The following is a 16,346-nucleotide window of genomic DNA, read 5'->3' on the forward strand; positions in this document are numbered from 1 at the left end:
AGTCCTGTGTTCAGACTTCAAGGGTTTCTATGGGAAACCTTTTATCACTCTTCTCCTCCTCTCCCGCCTGCGCGCGCGCGGCTGTCACTGCCGAGCACCACGCGGCACGCGCTCACTCAATTTTTTTTTCAAACTTTATTGAATGTAACAATTCAATACTAAACAATGTTAAACGGCAACAACGAAGGAACAAGCCAGTGGGTTATTATTACATTTTAGGCAGATATATTTAAACTGACACACATATCAGCGCGCCCCCTGGTGGTTTTTCACCGCGATGATCATAAATCCAACACCGTCACTGAAGAGAGAATGAAGCATGTCAGAGATGTGGAAGACATGGCAGGAATAGATAGGAATATGTTAGATGGAGTAATGGGTGGAATTAGTGCTATGGACAGCAAGATATTTAATGAATGCATTGAAGATGAAACTGTATGCACTAAGCTTTAAGCTAAATGTCAAAGAATCAAAGGCAACTCCAAATACCTGAATCTCACACTCAAACAGAGTATAAGGTCAAACTACTTAATTTTGTTTTTCTTTACAACACTGTAAGTATTTCTAGTTAGCTGAATGATCTCAGTAATTTAATTGTATTTAATTTTTCAATTATTTAATTTAATTAGGTAACTAAAGTAACTAAAAAGTAAATGTAACTTTGCAACAGTAACAAAAAGCAGAACCTTAAGGCAGTCAGGGCAAAAAAGTCAATAAAACTTCTTAACTATTGATTAGGAACAAATGTGAAATAGCAGTGATTAGAAGCAGCATGAAAACTTCTTAACTAGTGTTACCTACTACACTGCAGTGCTCTCTTCAAAACATCTGAAACAGACTAGAGCAGATTTAAGTTTGATATGCTCTATTTTTAGTCATTGAAAAGTGTATAAATAAGTGCTAGATGTCACCAGAATGCACCAAATTGCACCATATTAAAATTTTCCGGGGGGGCATGCCCCCGGACTCCCCTAAAGTTGCAAGCACCTGCGGAGCGGCGGGTCTCGCTGTGCGCGGTGTCGGGCCAGTAACTTTCAAAAACTACTGGCCCTGTGGGCCAGTGCAAATTTCTGGGCTATGTCAACCCCTGCTTAGGGGGAGAGGGCGGTTCTAACCCATCTGGTACTGTTAGAGGGGGAAGAAGATGCTGCTGATTGAGGCGGAGCTTCGTCTCAGTTTAGGTTTGGAGCATTTTTTCATAGCTTTCACTCAGAATCACTGGGAACCGTACGATCCGATACGATTTGCAATATATTGCTAAAGATAACAATACCATCACGATATGGCGATAATGTGATAATCGATATATATCGTCTCCAACAACTCACGACATATGAAACTTTAAGAAAGAAGAACTTGAAAAACTGCTTTTTGGAAAATATTTCCCCATTTAGTTTTTAAACACGATAATTGAACAATTTGTGTCCTATTTGGTGTATGATTTGGAAATGTCTGTAACATTCGGTTTAAACAATAGTGAACATGAACAGCAGCCATTATTTAGTACAAAATTGCTGTAAATGGGATAAAAAATGAATAAGTCAAGTAGCTGCCAGGCACATTGGTATTAACCTTTGACAAACAAAGCCATAAAATCGCATTATATAAAAAAATAGCTGTAAATCAGATATTAATTTAAAGTCAGCTTTGTATTATAATGTGAAAAAAATCAACGATTCATATGTAAAAATTTCACAATATTCTAGCACAAAATGTTGGAGCAAAAGGGAACGCCACTTTTGCAATTTGCTAACACCGTACAAAATCTACAAACTTGTAATCCGAACATTTTTCCCAAGTTTTATCCCAAATGATGCTGGAGGAGTCAGGAGGCGATGCATCAAAACATCTGGGAAGAATTTAAATTTGTAGATGGCCAAAAGGGGATTTTTTGGAAATTTTCAGATGGCTGCATCTTCCTGAGGTCAAAGGTCAGGCTGTGGTGGTTCTAGACTTAATGTGTGTGACATGCAAGTTTTTCCGAAGGGTCTCACCAGAATTGAGCTCAAAGTCGTCCAGCAGTTTGTCCAGATCACACACGGCGGCTTTGAAGAAGCTGTCCATGCTGCGCCGCGCCAAAGGGGCGGATCTTTCCGGTCCAGGAAACCTCTACAGCCGCTCCATCGTCACGGGCTGTGAAGGAGCAGAAGGCGGGTCAGAAATGATCACGGCTACAGGAAGACTGAAGAGAACAAGATCGACCTTCTAACAAAGTTCTCCTTGACCGATACTACAGATTAGTCTTAAGAAGCTAAAATTAAGTTGTATTTTAAATTTTTTTTTTTATGTTCGCCCCCTGTGAGCATAAAACTAAAGACCCAGAAATATCCAAAATGCTGCAGTTCCTCAAATGACCACTGGAGGCAGTTTTCAGACAAAACCTCATTCTCTTTGACTTCTTTATTAAAAAGTCCAACTTGATCCTCAAAACAAACAAGTCAGACCCGTTGACTGTAGAACAGAACTGGACTGAGTGTTTACTTCCAGCTCCAGCCAAGGGTCTGACCCATCATTTCTCACCAATCAGGAGTGAGCTTGCTGGAAGGCCACACCCCTAGAATAGTGGGCGTGGGGGAAGGGCAGGCTCCGCCAATTTTTATGAGGCAACTGATTGGTCAGTTTTTAACATGAAATACAGAAAAAATATTTTAAAAATGAGGAAAAGGTATCAGAGCAAGAATGATTATTCTGACCAATAGAACGACTGAGTAACAGCTGTTTATTTCTCTATAGAACTCAATAAGATTTTGGGTACTTCCTGTTTGGAACGCCATGGGGGGGGGGGGGGGGGGGGGGGGGCACTCAGTCCAGTTCTCAGATACAGTTGGTTTAGAAATGTCACCGAGTTGGGTGGAGTCAAGTCCAGTGAATAAAAGTGTCCCGCTTTAGGCTTCCCGCCCAAAAGCTGGCGTGACATCACAGATTTTGATGTCGGTGTAACACGTCTATGATCCAAAGACGGAGTGAAAGACACGAGTTGCTCTTCCTGACAGCAGCATCTGTATTTCAAATCAAATGAAAGTGGTTTCTCCTCCAAGCTGGGGTCCTCTACCAGAGGCCTGGGAGCTTGAGGGTCCTGCAGTATCTTAGCTGTTCCTGTTCTTTCCTGGACTGAGAGGTCTGAGGTCTTTCCAGGTATCTGTTGTAGCCACTCCTCCAGCTTGGGGGTTACTGCCCCGAGTGCTCCAATTACCACAGGCACCACTGTCACCTTCACTTTCCAGGCTTTCTCCTGTTCTTCTCTGAGTCCCTGGTATTTCTCCAGTTTCTCATGTTCCTTCTTCCTGATGTTCCCATCGCTTGGCACTGCCACATCCACTACAACGGCTTTCCTCTGTTCTTTATCCACCACTACAATGTCTGGTTGGTTCTCCATTACCATCCTATCAGTCCGGATCTGGAAGTCCCACAGGATCTCTGCCCTCTCATTCTCTACCACCTTCGGAGGTGTTTTTACTTTGGGGTTTCCAGTCCATATTCTGCACACGTTCCTGTATGTTATTCCAACCACTTGGTTGTGTTGCTCCATGTATGCTTTACCTGCCAGACGTTTGTGGAGAGGAACACAGAAACTGGGTTCTCTCACGGTGGTGGAACTGTGATGAAGACTGCAGGATCACAAAACACCTTTTTTAAACCTTCAACCATCAGAGGGACACAAATAGATCCACCCAATAAAAAACAAAAGGTTAAAAATATCTTTTCACAGTTTAGAAACGCAGAAAACATCTCTTCAAGAGTTGTAAAATGAGACCTTCATAGCCAAACCTGAACTCACCTGTAGACACCGGGAGGTCTGTCCGCTTCCTGTGGGTCAGCCTTCACAGAGGAAGCTGGTCTGACTTGACCACAAACTTTAAAGTCGCCCGAAGCCAAAGAATGGATCTGCAGAATGAAGAAATCCATAAAAAGATCCACGGAAACAGAGGAACTAGATCCAGGCTGAACCGGAGTCACACCACCACTTTAAGCTGCAGTCGGACCACTGGAATCTGTTTAGTTCAGACGGTTTCTGTAAAAAGTTTCATTAAACAGGAGACTTAAAGCCTGATGCGGGACATTCTGCTGGTTTCTGCTCTTTAATAGCAGACGGGAACTTTTACAGCTAAGTTCATAAAATCCAATGAAAAATGTTTACAAGTGAAAAAGCAGCGGAGCTGAGAAACTGCACCGAAATATAAAGAAATTCAGGAGTTTAAAATAACTTTCAAGCAGAAACCTGGAAAAACTCAGGGTTCAGATAACTGAGACTTCAGTAAATAGATGACAGGTTAATGTTCAAGCCGGTCTGACTGCGTCTGAACGCTTCATTCACCCGGAGAGCCCTGCTGGAAAGTTCCTCCAAGAAGGACAGGGACGTGTCGCAACACAAAGACGGCGTGAACGCCTCCTTCACCCGGTGACCAAGTGTTTGTTGGGTTAAAAATAGACGTAAAAGAGGAAGTCAGAGCTGCACCGACCCCAGCAAAACAATGCAGTGATTGAGACTCGCATCAACATGAGTCTGCATGGGACTGAAATGGAAGTACAAAGGAGTAAAGGAATCCATAAATGCATCAAAGTCATTTGCTCTGTGACAAGGAAGAGATCAAAATAGACGTGAGGAAGGTTCTGACTAAAAACAGGAGGTCAACTCTGCAGCCATCTTGGTTTTTTTCTGTATAAATGCAGTGTAAAGTGGTCTATACGTTTAGAAAAACATCAACATACAAATGATTTGCTTTTTCCAACTCAGACCTCCCAAATTCCACCAAAACGCAGCAGAACAGGGAGAACTCCTGAGGAAAGCCGACAGGAGAACCGGCTCCATGAATGACGCGAACCGCCAGAACCAATGATGGACACCACAGAAAACACGCCACAGTCGGCAAATGATACACAAAAGCATTTGAAGAAATTAAACGTAAATGTAAAGAAGAAAACCCAAACAAATGTAGAAGAAAAATAAATAAGATACAGTTAAACTGTTTTGGAGTAAATAAGTAAACAATTTGCTAAAGCTACGTGTTAAAAAGTTGGGTAATAGTTTTGAAGTTTATTCTTTTTTTTTCTGTTTGTGTATTTTTTAGGTTTTGAGTTTAACCCTTTGGGGGCTTCCATACAGTCAAAGTCAGAAACTGATGTAGTACGACATCCCAGTGTGACCCAGAGACGTGAGGTGAGGCAAGTCATGATCGTGATAAAATAGAAAAAAGGTAAAGAAAAAGGTTAAGTAAATATTATTTTCCATTGATCTGTGTTAAATATACATTAAATTATATCACACTGTCACACACCTAGGTGTGCGAAATTTGTTCTCCGCATTTGACCCTTCCCAGTGAGCTGCAGACACAGCCGCGCTCGGGTGGATTTAATACTAAGGCTGAGTGTCAAGCATTGGGTCCCATTTTTAAAGTCTTTGGTATGACTCGGCCTGCGACAACCCTCCAGTCACAGGGCGGACACTCTAACCGAAAGGCCACTGAGCTGGGCACAAGTCCACTCAACACATTTTCCACAGTTTCTGGGGTTAAAATCGCAAAATTTGAGTGTTGTGCATCACAGACAAGCTGAATCTCCTGGTGGGCTCTGTGCTTCATGTCTGACGGCAGGACTCAATGTTAACAGAGACGTGCGCTGAAAACGCTGCTGTAGGCCCATAGAAAAGGCTTTAGGCATGCCTCACCAGCAGGGGGCAGACGTGAGCCGACAGCTGCTTTGTAGCTACACTGCTGCCGTAGAAACAGACTAAGGACGTCTTTCTCCATTGAGAGGAAGAAACTCATAAACTAAAGGAAAATAAAGAAGACTTCCAACAGGTCATAGAGCTTTTTGTGGAGAAGGATCGACACATGGACTCAAAATCTAAGGCCAAACATGTTATCAATTTTTTTTTTTTTTTAATAACATGGGAGTAAGTGGAAAAAAATGTAAGTAAAATCATTTATTTTTATGATCATTTTCACAGACAATATTTGATAACACTGATTAAAGCTGCCGAATTTCAAGTTGGAAAAATACCAGAAATAGTTACTGGGGGTCAAATGTGTGCTGAACACATCTGTATACTTTAATTTGTTTACAGTAGATATGAATAATTTATACACAAGAAGAGTGTTCTATCCACGTCTATAAAAGAAATATGGGAATATAGGACAAATATGTTCTTGTATCTACTTTATACGCTCTTAGCTGCTGTTGAATGAACGCTGAAATATTCAGTTCTTTCATTGTAAATCTGACTGAGTCAGTGCCTCACCAGCCATAACCTCACCGCACGCCACTGGTGTGACCTAATCCCAGCCCACAGACTAACTACAAACTTTAACAATCTGCTTTTAGCACAAAGATAAAGGATGAGTTGGAGAAGATTTTCAGTCCAGACGCCATAAGTGACAACCTTTACAGGAAAATACAGGGAAAAGTGGAGCTAAAACGTGTCAACATTGAGTTTTTCTATTAAGAAATCTGAGCTTGTTGAACTGTTTGTTTTCCTTTGATGAATTTGGCCCTTTTGGGCCGCCATAGAGCAGGAAGTTTCACTGATTGACATTGATTTCCACAGGTTGCACACGTCACTGTTAACACCTCGGACACCCAAATCAACCCGTTTGTTTTCGGTTGAACTCTGCGACATTTAACGAGTTCAACAAACAGCTCGTTTGAAGTTAGTTCGTTAGTTGGTCAAACTGAAGACAGACTCCGGTGTTTCCTTCAACACCAAAAACAACAACAAGCGATGAAATAACACAACTAATCCCAGTAAAACCAACCGCCGCTCGACGCCGATGTCTTTAGCCTCCACTAAAGGACGCAGCGGTCGTACTTAAATGACCCCCACCACCCGAACTAACGAGCTTAACGCAGGTGAGGCTAAAGTAAAGTTAGCCTGGTAATATTGCTCCCAGCACCAGCTAGCGGGGGAGCGGTCGGTCGACCGACCCGGGCAGATGGCGGTTTCGTACCTGCGCACTTTTACTCCATGGGCTCGAAGGTTCCGAGTGAAAACGCTTCCGCCAGTCTCCGAGCGCGAGGCAAACGTTTGTTAGTCATCAGTGAGTTAGCCTCACTGGAGCACTCGCGCGGCCATCTTGGACGAGCTGTGACGTCACTTTCTGTCCCGCCCCCCGCGAGGAAACCTCCGCGTGGACCCCTGTGGCGTGGACTGAGATTAGAATAGCCTCATAATTATTTTTATCAAATGATTTAAAAAATATATTATTTCAGTCTACATATTTTTACTATTTTATTCGAAAGATTCTTATTTGAATAACGAACATCATTTATTATTATGTTCTTTATTAGATCAATGGCTTACTGACATCATTATTGATAATTAGGAAAGCCAGGTAAGATATAAAAAAACTAAAAAAATGATTTATAAAATTTTTAACCAGTTAATAGTTTAACAGATTTAAGTGATCATCTGTAAAAATCTCCCGTTTGTCACCTTGAATTGGACAGTTTTAAACTCGAAAGTTGAGACAAAATGTACATTTTAGTTTTCAATTTATTGCTACAGTAAATTCCTAAACGCAGAGAACAAAAACCTGCCAGAAAAAGTTCGGACTCTGATGAGACGGATCATTTTTAGCTTTAAAAAATCTGATTTTTCTTAAGACCAAAATAAACAAATTTAAGAAGTGATTCGATTTTTAAAAATCAAAAAATCTTAATGTGTCCGTCTTCAAACAGCTTCTTTGAATCTGTTAATGTCTCATGGTATCCCTGCTGAACTTTTCCATTTGAGTCGTAAAGCAATCATTACTGAACATGTAATGAATAAACATGACTGAAACCATCCTGTAACCAATTAAGATGGCGACATCCGCCTGTTCTAAACAAGAAGAAGTACATATCTGTTCTCTACACCCACTGGATTCCTGTTCGGGGTCACGGGGTCACTGGAGCCTATCCCAGCAACTGCAGGTGGGGTTCATCCTGGACAGATCGCCACTCTGTCACACAATCACACTTCAGAAACACTAATAAACCGATGCAGCATGTTTTTGGACTGTGGGAGTAAATCAGAGCCCCGGGGAAAACGCCAGAAAGATCCAAGCACGGATTTGAACCAGGTCCAGCAGCTGAGAGTGCTATGCACTACACCACGTGCATTTGGAAAAAAAACATTAAAATAAATTATTTGCATATATGTTATATAAAATACATAAAAAATGATATTATTAGAGAAAAAAGTCTGGACATTCTTTAAGCTGCCACATAGAAAAAGCTAAACTAAAAAGGAAAGATGACTTTTATCAGATCTTTGTATTTCTGATCGTTGATCTGACATCATTAAATGTTTCATTAGCAGTTATAATCTCACTGAAACAAAACTTATTATTTATTATTTTGAATCATGACTGCCTAAAGCATAACTGACAGCAGCAACACTAACAATGTTTAGAGAAAAGTGCTAAAAAAAATTCTACCGATTCATAACTTTATTTAAACAAATATGTCTTTTATTGATGTTAGTATTAAAAATATAAATAAATACTTTGAAAAATAGTTTACAACAGTTATAACTTGAACATGTTTTAACCATATTTTTTATTTATTTATTTTTTACCCGACATTGTTTTCTTGTCTATTATAAAGGAAAACAAAATCCAGAATTCCTCGTGACGAATCGTCTTATTTCCTTCTTCAGGCATTTACACACAGTTTTGTTAAACAAACAGATTCCTGTGAGGTTTTGGCCGTTTATGATAAAATGATTCATTTTGTCTGTGGATTTTATCACATCCAGCAGGTTGTTGGTTTGTGGAGTTTGTGTGTTTTGGTCCCAAAAACAGCTCTGATGTCTGTTTGGTTCCACCTTACGCTCTTTGTCTGATGCTCTCATATTTCCGGCTTGGTGTTTTGTAATCTGGACAGAAGCTCCGTTTCTCCTGCTCCTCCCTAAAACAGCATCACATCATTTTTACTTTACTTTTATTTTTGGTTGATTTAACATTGCAGTTTCAAAAGCATCTCTGCTGAAGCACCAGTGTGTGTTTCACTATAAAACAAGTTAAACTACAACATAAACATAAATGAGAAGTGTATGGCAACATTATAAAGGCGTAAAAATGTAATGTAAATGTAAATTAGCAAAACAAAGACATTACATTATTAACAGGTATAATGTAAACATAAAGTAGGACTATTAATAAACACTCTGAAGGATGTAACTAAGATGTAGTTTTCTAGTGTATTTTTTTATCTACTCAATTTTTTATTTTTCTGTCTTGTTTTTTTGTTTCTATATAAAGCTCTTTTGTTTAGTTTTTTTCTGGGTGTGTACACATTCCCGTTTTCAAAATAAACAAACAGACACTCAAGTCAAACTTTTGGAATGTTTTTTACAGTCGTTTGTTTAGTTTTTTAGTTTTAGATGCTTCGTTGTTTTATTTGAATTTGAAACCAAAAAAAAGGAGTTAAAATGTTTTTGTTGAGATTCCGTTTCGTTTCTGTGAAATCCCCTCCTGCGCCTGCAGTTGGCCTCCTGCCCGGTAGGGGGCGGTACTTCCGCCGGTGCTGTCCGTCAGTCTGAGGTGAAAAGAAGGAGCAGAGGGAGTCACCGCGGAGAGAAACAGGAAGAAGGAGACGAAATCAGCCTACAATGACTTCGACCAGGAGATTGTGTAAGGTAAGAAACGCCACTTTAGCGCTATTTTGTTGTTACCAAAACGGACTTGTAAAACGCCTGTAACGTCTGGGGGCGGATCCGCGCGCGCACGCGGAGTAAACACCGAATGCCGGCGTTGTTGTCCGACGAGATGACGGGATATGATAATGACGGTGACAGGGAGGCCGGGGAGGCAGGAGGGCCGGCCGCCGCTCGGCGCCCCCACGCGGCTCCACGTGGGGACGGGGAGCCGCGTGGGGGCTCCGTGACTCCGCGCCTGCGGGAGGAAATAAAAGAAAAACACCCGAGCAGAAAACACGAAGCCGCGTGACGTCACGGCCCTGCTGATAAGTCAGATACATAATCTGCCAAGGTTCAGGTTTCTGCCGTGTCCACCGCAAAAGCCGCGAAATGACGCAGCCTCGTGCGTCTGTCGCGTTCCGACTGAACTCTGGTTTTGAAGCAAACTTTGAGTTCAAACATTAAAGTCTTTTCTTTAAACGAAAATGACCAGATGGATTGATCCAGGAGACAATTGAAGAGGAGAAACGAAACAGAAAGCGGTGACTGATGGGTAATAAAAAAAACAGATCACTGATTTAACTTTCATTTATGGAGAAAAAAATGTTTGTTTTTAAAGTAAAAATGTGTTTTTAATGCCCAAACAGAACAGTAACAAAAAGGAAGTGTTTAGAAAACCTTCAGAATAAAAGCCTAGTCTTCCTGTCCTTCCAGCAGATCTGCTCTGCTCCTCTGGAACCATCAGACCTTATTTATTTATCATGTTGTTCAGAATGTCTCGTCTTTTTTTTTTTTTATCTTAGCTGATATGTGTCAAACTTTTTAAAAAAACAGCTTCCACAGCCAAACGACTGAACGAGTGTTCATGAAAAGTCATGTTTTTGTGCCTCTTCTGCTGGTTTTCACACCAAATGCAGGAAAAACATCATGGACGTTCAAATGTTTACACATTTTCCAACGGATTAACAAGACTTCAGAACCTGAAGACAATTTAGGAGATGAAACAAAAACGTAAGAATTTGGGGGATAAGACAGAAATTAGGATTGTTTTCCACTGATAAAGAAACATGACTGGTATAAGTTTTACGACAGAGTTTTAGTGCCAGTTTACAAAAAATAAACTTTTTAATTACGACTTTTAAGCCGTAAATTTACTAGAAAGAAAGTCATAAATTTACTACTTAAAATCTTGTAAATTTTCGAGAAAGAAGTCATAGATTAAGGAGGAAAAATCACCAACGTTTTCCGTTTATTGGAGCCTAGCTTAAAGATGAAAGATGTGGAGCCTTTTGTGAAGCTTTATTTACGGATAGGTTTAATAAAACAAAGAGATTCTGAACCTTTTGACGACTCAAACTCAGATTATTATCGGTGTAGCCGTCTTTCCGGGGTTCAGTGTCGGTAAAGCGGAGTGTCATCTGTAAAATAAGGAGCTCAGAGACACGTTTTGGTGTAGAGGACCACTGCAGCCTTTATTCTCCTTTCCATTCACATAACCTGAAGTTCATCTGTCACCTTACGTCATGAACCTGTCATCCCAACACCAATGTGGAAGTAAACAGTGTTCCATACGCCCCCTCCTCCAGATGAAACGTCCTGTTTCAACATAAAACAATAGAGATGAATGAAAATAGTCTGTTATATTAGCATTACAACGTTGAAAATGCCAGAAAGTGCTCCTCCTCCTCAGACGGAAGCCTCACACAGACATAGAGACCAGGGGCCTCATTTCTATAGGTTGCGTACGCACAAAAGAAGGCGTACGCCACTCTCTACGCAATAGTTGAGATTTATAAAAAGCAAACTTGACGGGAAAATGTGCGGTCCTTCAAGCTCTGACCCAGGCGTACGCACAAAAACGGGTGAAATGAGAAATGGCGACACCGTCGGCAGATGGAAGAAACACGTGAAAATGAAAATGACAATACTGCCTCTCAGAAATAACATGAAGACTTCACAAAGCAAGTCTGACAATTAACAGCTACACCAACACCCGTTTGATCGATCAGCAGTGAAACAAACAAAAAAGATCAAACGAAAATTACAACAGAAATTCAAATGAACACTTATTTGCAAAAAGAAAAGTGAAATATGTTCTGCAATATTGGCCTCACAACCTCGAATGGTTGTGAGGCTACAGCATTTACGGCGTCTGCCCCCGTTTGCCACTCACGTGCCTTTTTGGCATTACTAATGCCCACACTGTGCCCTCCAAACAACATTATTCTCCTCTTTTCCACCTCGCCAACGATAACTTCTACTTCACATTGAGTGAAGTTACGTTTTTTGTTTTCCTCTCTGTGTTCGCCATGGTTCCGCAATCAATGAATATTCATTTGTGGGCGTTTCACGGACTATTTATGGACAACTATGGGCGTGTCATGAAGCCGCAAAAGCTGCGCAGCATTTAGAATTGGTTGTGATTTATTAAGGGAAAGATGCGTAGGATGTGCGTGCGCACGGTTTTATAAATCCCAATATTTCTGTGCGTACGCACGTCCTATGTTTCATCCGTACGCCACTTCTGACCAAATCCTACGCAAAGTTTTAGAAATGAGGCCCCTGGTCTTTGGTGGAGGCAGAAAGGATTGAGGTGGACATCTATCTGCAGGGACACCGACGTCTTCATCATTGGGCTGCAGAGATCCTGCTAACCACCCATCAATAAATAAATCATTGATAAATCGTAAATCACACTAATGAGTTTCCAAACATTTGGAATCAATAAACATTCAGCTCACCTGTTCTACTGAGTTTAGTGGGTCTGCTCTGCTGCTGCGCGGCGTTCTCCTGCTGCTCTGATCGCCTCCACTTTCATTTTGTAAAATAACGAGTTTGTTCGCGTAAATCTACGCCGTAAAATCTCGCAATTTTCTTTTTATTTTTTTTGTGGCCCTAAAACTCTGTCGTAAAGTTTAATTTGTGGTGGGGTTTCTAATTGAAATGCCCAAACAAATAAGTGAGAAAAAGGTAAATGTTTACAAATCTTTCAGAATAAAAGCCCAGTGTTCAGATCTGCTCTGATGGGTTTTGGACCCATCAGTTGTTGTTTCGCCTTCATGTTTGCCAGAATGTGTCGTCTGATTTCCTCAGGATTGGGATGCTTCAACCTGCTCAAAAAGTTTCCACGCCCAGTTCTGTAAACCAAGGTGGTATTTTTGTGCCTCATTCTGGTTTTTCACACCAAATGCAGGAAAAATGGAAACGATGACACAAACGTAAATCCATAAAAAGCTAAATGAATAAAAACCATCATTTTTCATGTAAAAAATGCTGATTAGAGCTGCAGAAAAACTGGATTCCTGCAGGCTGAGGGAAACTTTCTGAAGGAAGAACTTTGAGAAAAGGAGAATCACGGCTTCCTTACTCTTTCATTGCTCCTCGTTTCTTCATTTTGAGGATTTTCTCCGCTCAGAAAGCGGATCAGAGCTTCTTTTGGATCAGTTTGGGTTTCATCCGTCACAGATTCCTGAAGGGATCCAGAAGAAGCCGACTGGTTTGGGCGGGACGTTTGTGAGAGTTGGGGGGTTTTTCTGTCCTTCCAGGGGAACTTTGGAGGCTTCACATCTTCCCCTGACGAGAGCCGCTCAAACCGTCTGTGACGTCAGAGAAATTCTTTCACTTTTGAGTCAGGATTCCCCCGACGCTCCTCGCAGCTTCCTGTCTGACAGGGATCAGGTTTTCCAAAACTTTTCAGAACTTTAGGAAAAATCCAAAACGGTTTAAAGTAAAGTATGACTTTTAGGAGTCTGAATATTTTCAACGTTTCATCTGTTTCTCTCATTTCTAAACTAAATGATGAATTTGTTTTTTTCCGCCTCATGCTTTCCTTATTTGACCAGGAGTGACGTCATCAGTTTGTCTAGACTGAAATGTGGCTTCTGAATTGTAATTTCCTTAAATTGTGATTATTTTTACATTTATTCATGTCCAGAAGTTTAACAAAGAAGACTGGCAGGCTGAGAATATTCAAAGTCATTTAGTGGTGGGAGGAGCCACCGCCTCTACAGGAAGTCGTGAACTTATCGGTGCCAGAGAGTCCCTGAAGATCCATGTTTGATTCTGTCAGAAGTTTAGTGGTTACTTCCAGACTTTGAAGTGTTTTTCTCAGCTTCTGGTCGGCTCCACGTCGGGTGGAACCGTCTGTAGGAGAAGCCAACGTTCTCCTGTGGTCAACGTTCTCTCCTCTCTGCCTTTCATGCAGGAACTTGAAGACATCCGGAAGTCTGGAATGAAGCATTTCCGCAACATCCAGGCGGACGAAGCAAACATCTTGACCTGGCAAGGACTCATCGTTCCCGTAAGTTCTGAGATTGGAGGTCGACCTTCAGCTTTTATTCTGAAAGTTCCCCACCGACTCCTGCTTCCTCCGAAGCCAAACGGACTCTTTCCTCTCCCCGTTTCGTGTCAGCTAACGCTCATTTATCCCGTAACCCTCCAACATTTGGTCCCGAACCGCTAAGAAGACTGTTATCACTTCACTTCGGGTGAAGTGGACTCTGTGTTGCCATGACAACCAAGCAGAGTTCAGCCCAACCGAACAAGCCAATGATACATTTTATGTCCAATCCTGAAAAAGGTTTTGTAAAAACCCCGCCAGTGTGCAGGGCGCCGCTTTGAGGCGGAGCGGGACGCTACAGTAGCAGCGCCCATTTAACCCTTTAACCCCAGAGACGTCACCGGCGACACCTAAAAAGCAAACTGTAACTCTTTGACTGTTACCGCCATGAATCTGCGGCTTCAGCTGTGAAGTGAAACGCCTGAAGCTCGCGGCGTTCTTGCAGATTGACCCTGAACACAGCGTCACGTGGAGGTCAAACCGTTTCTCTGGTCACTTCCTGTGGTGACCTCGCGGTTTCCAACAGCAAACGTCCTCCGACATGTTTTCGTCATGCTAGCAGAGCTGCTGGTTGCTATGGAAACCAGGGGGAAAAGTCTGTCGGGTAGAAACGCGACAGACTGCCGGGTTATGATGGACTTCCACCGTCGTGCAGGTGATTTCCCGCCCAAACCGACGCTCTCCTCACGCTTGCCTTTCAGGACTGTCCTCCTTACGACAAAGGAGCGTTCCGGATCGAGATCATCTTCCCCGCAGAGTACCCCTTCAAGCCCCCAAAGATCTCCTTCAAGACCAAGATCTACCACCCCAACATCGACGAGAAGGGCCAGGTGTGCCTGCCCATCATCAGCGTGGAGAACTGGAAGCCCGCCACCAGGACCCTCCAAGGTGAGCGTTTGGGCGTCGGAGGGAGGAGGGCCGGCGTTGCGTGGCGTGCGTGTGGGTGACGCGCGCCTGCCTCTTGTGTTGCAGTGATCCAGTGTCTCATCGCCCTGGTGAACACCCCCCAGCCCGAGCACCCGCTCCGGACCGACCTGGCAGAGGAGTACACCAAAGACCGCGCCAAGTTCATGAAGAACGCCGAGGAATTCACAAAGAAACACAGCGAGAAGCGACCCGTGGACTGACACGCCCCCGTCTCTGTTCTCCCCCCGCGTCCCACAGAGATGCCCCGTTCTGGTGTTCCTGCATCGTTTAGCACTCGCGTCGATAATAGAGGCTTTTGTTTCTGTTTGCCACAAAAAAAAAGCAGGACTTTTTGGTGAGTAGCCGGCTCTGGCCTCTAGGTGTCACCCTTAGTGGTTTTTGACTTCTTTCTACTGATTTGTTTTTAGAAAAAACCCCAGAAAACAGTCCGAGGTGGCATCATAGAAAGTCCATTAAAAGAAAAAACCTTGTTCTGCTTCTGTAAATGTTGAATCTCTTCTGGGAGGAACCGGCCGGTTCCTGTGGAGCCGTGAACGCCGCGCGGCGCCTTGGTTCTGTTCGGTTCCAGCTGGTTTCCGTCAACAGAGAAACGACATGCAAACATATCCAAATGTTACGCTCAGAGTTTTTTTTCTTTTTTTGTATTTTAAAGAAAATATTCCTCTAATTAAAATTCTTCCACCTCCGTTGGCTTCAAACTGCGTGTTTGGGCTCCGGCGCCGCTTTTGTCGGAACCAACGGGTCCGGTTCTGTCGTTCAGCCAACCAACAATGAAGGAACCAGGAGCTGCGATGAGCATCGCTGTTCACACGACAACAGGAAGCAGCTGGTCAAAGCAAACGGCGTTTCAGACACGGAACCCCAAGAACCTGAGCTAATGGACCGCCGCGACTCGTCAGCAGGAAACCATGGAAACGCTCGAAGCGTGTAGCATTTTAGCTAACGAATACAGAAGCTAAACATTTCAGGGCTCTGATGTCCTGCGGGCTGTATCCGTTTCTATGGCAACCACTCTCTCCAATCAGGGGTGAGCTTGTTGAAAGGCCACACCTACTACTTGAAAGCGGGTCCCACAAAATCTGTCGGTCTGTTTTGGGCGCTGGGGCAGCAGGCTCCGCCTACTTTAATAAAGGCGTCTGGTCAGTTTGACTAAAATAATTGGAAACATTAGGGTTATCGAGATGTTAAAGGTATCAGATCCAGGATTGATCTTCTGACCAATAGAATGACGGAGGAACAGCTGGTTATTTCTCTAGAGGTTTGGTTTCTTGGAGCCATTTCCTGTTTGGAACGCCAGGGGGGAGGAGTCACTTAGTCCACTTCTAAGATCCAGTCAATCATTTAGAAATCAGGAAGATTCCAAACTCCTGATTTCATTTAAACTACAATGCAGTGTGGTCCATATTCACCAACCTAGTGAGCATCAATAAACAACTTTCTTGCAGAGGCTTATGGGAAATTTAC

The 16,346-nt window shown here is 42.6% G+C and overlaps 2 protein-coding genes across 4 annotated transcripts in view; one reads left to right on the top strand and one right to left on the bottom strand.

The window, feature by feature from the left end:
* The window catches only part of zfyve16 (zinc finger, FYVE domain containing 16), a 23,837-nt gene extending 16,695 nt beyond the window's left edge, over positions 1–7,142 (bottom strand). The window contains exons 1-4 of one of the 3 annotated variants that reach the window (XM_023960619.2): positions 6,945–7,135; positions 3,779–3,885; positions 3,541–3,608; positions 1,995–2,133 (exon numbers count right to left, since the gene is read on the bottom strand). In XM_023960619.2, the coding sequence (XP_023816387.1) occupies positions 1,995–2,064 (70 nt within the window). In that variant the 5' untranslated portion in view covers positions 2,065–2,133; positions 3,541–3,608; positions 3,779–3,885; positions 6,945–7,135. Of the gene's footprint in view, positions 1–1,994; positions 2,134–3,540; positions 3,609–3,778; positions 3,886–6,944 lie in introns of all 3 variants that reach the window. The other 2 variants (XM_023960618.2, XM_023960620.2) reach the window with 2 other exon arrangements.
* Positions 6,650–15,568, top strand: ube2l3a (ubiquitin-conjugating enzyme E2L 3a). The gene is made up of 5 exons (XM_023960390.2): positions 6,650–6,846; positions 9,465–9,616; positions 13,821–13,916; positions 14,657–14,843; positions 14,928–15,568. The coding sequence occupies exons 2-5, from the start codon at positions 9,590–9,592 to the stop codon at positions 15,080–15,082; spliced, it is 465 nt and encodes a 154-aa protein (XP_023816158.1). The 5' UTR covers positions 6,650–6,846; positions 9,465–9,589; the 3' UTR covers positions 15,083–15,568.
* Positions 15,569–16,346: the final 778 nt, after the last annotated feature.

The sequence above is a fragment of the Oryzias latipes genome, chromosome 12, assembly GCF_053564925.1.
Source record: "Oryzias latipes strain Hd-rR chromosome 12, Olatipes_Hd-rR_3.1".
Taxonomy (NCBI): Eukaryota; Metazoa; Chordata; class Actinopteri; order Beloniformes; family Adrianichthyidae; genus Oryzias; species Oryzias latipes.

What these genes read in the sequence shown, in the direction of transcription:
- ube2l3a (XM_023960390.2), top strand. Translation starts at nt 9,590, where the DNA reads ATGACTTCGACCAGGAGATTGTGTAAG. An exon ending in CGACCAGGAGATTGTGTAAG is followed by an intron (nt 9,617 to 13,820) that starts GTAAGAAACGCC and finishes CCTTTCATGCAG; the next exon opens with GAACTTGAAGACATCCGGAA. An exon ending in GGCAAGGACTCATCGTTCCC is followed by an intron (nt 13,917 to 14,656) that starts GTAAGTTCTGAG and finishes CTTGCCTTTCAG; the next exon opens with GACTGTCCTCCTTACGACAA.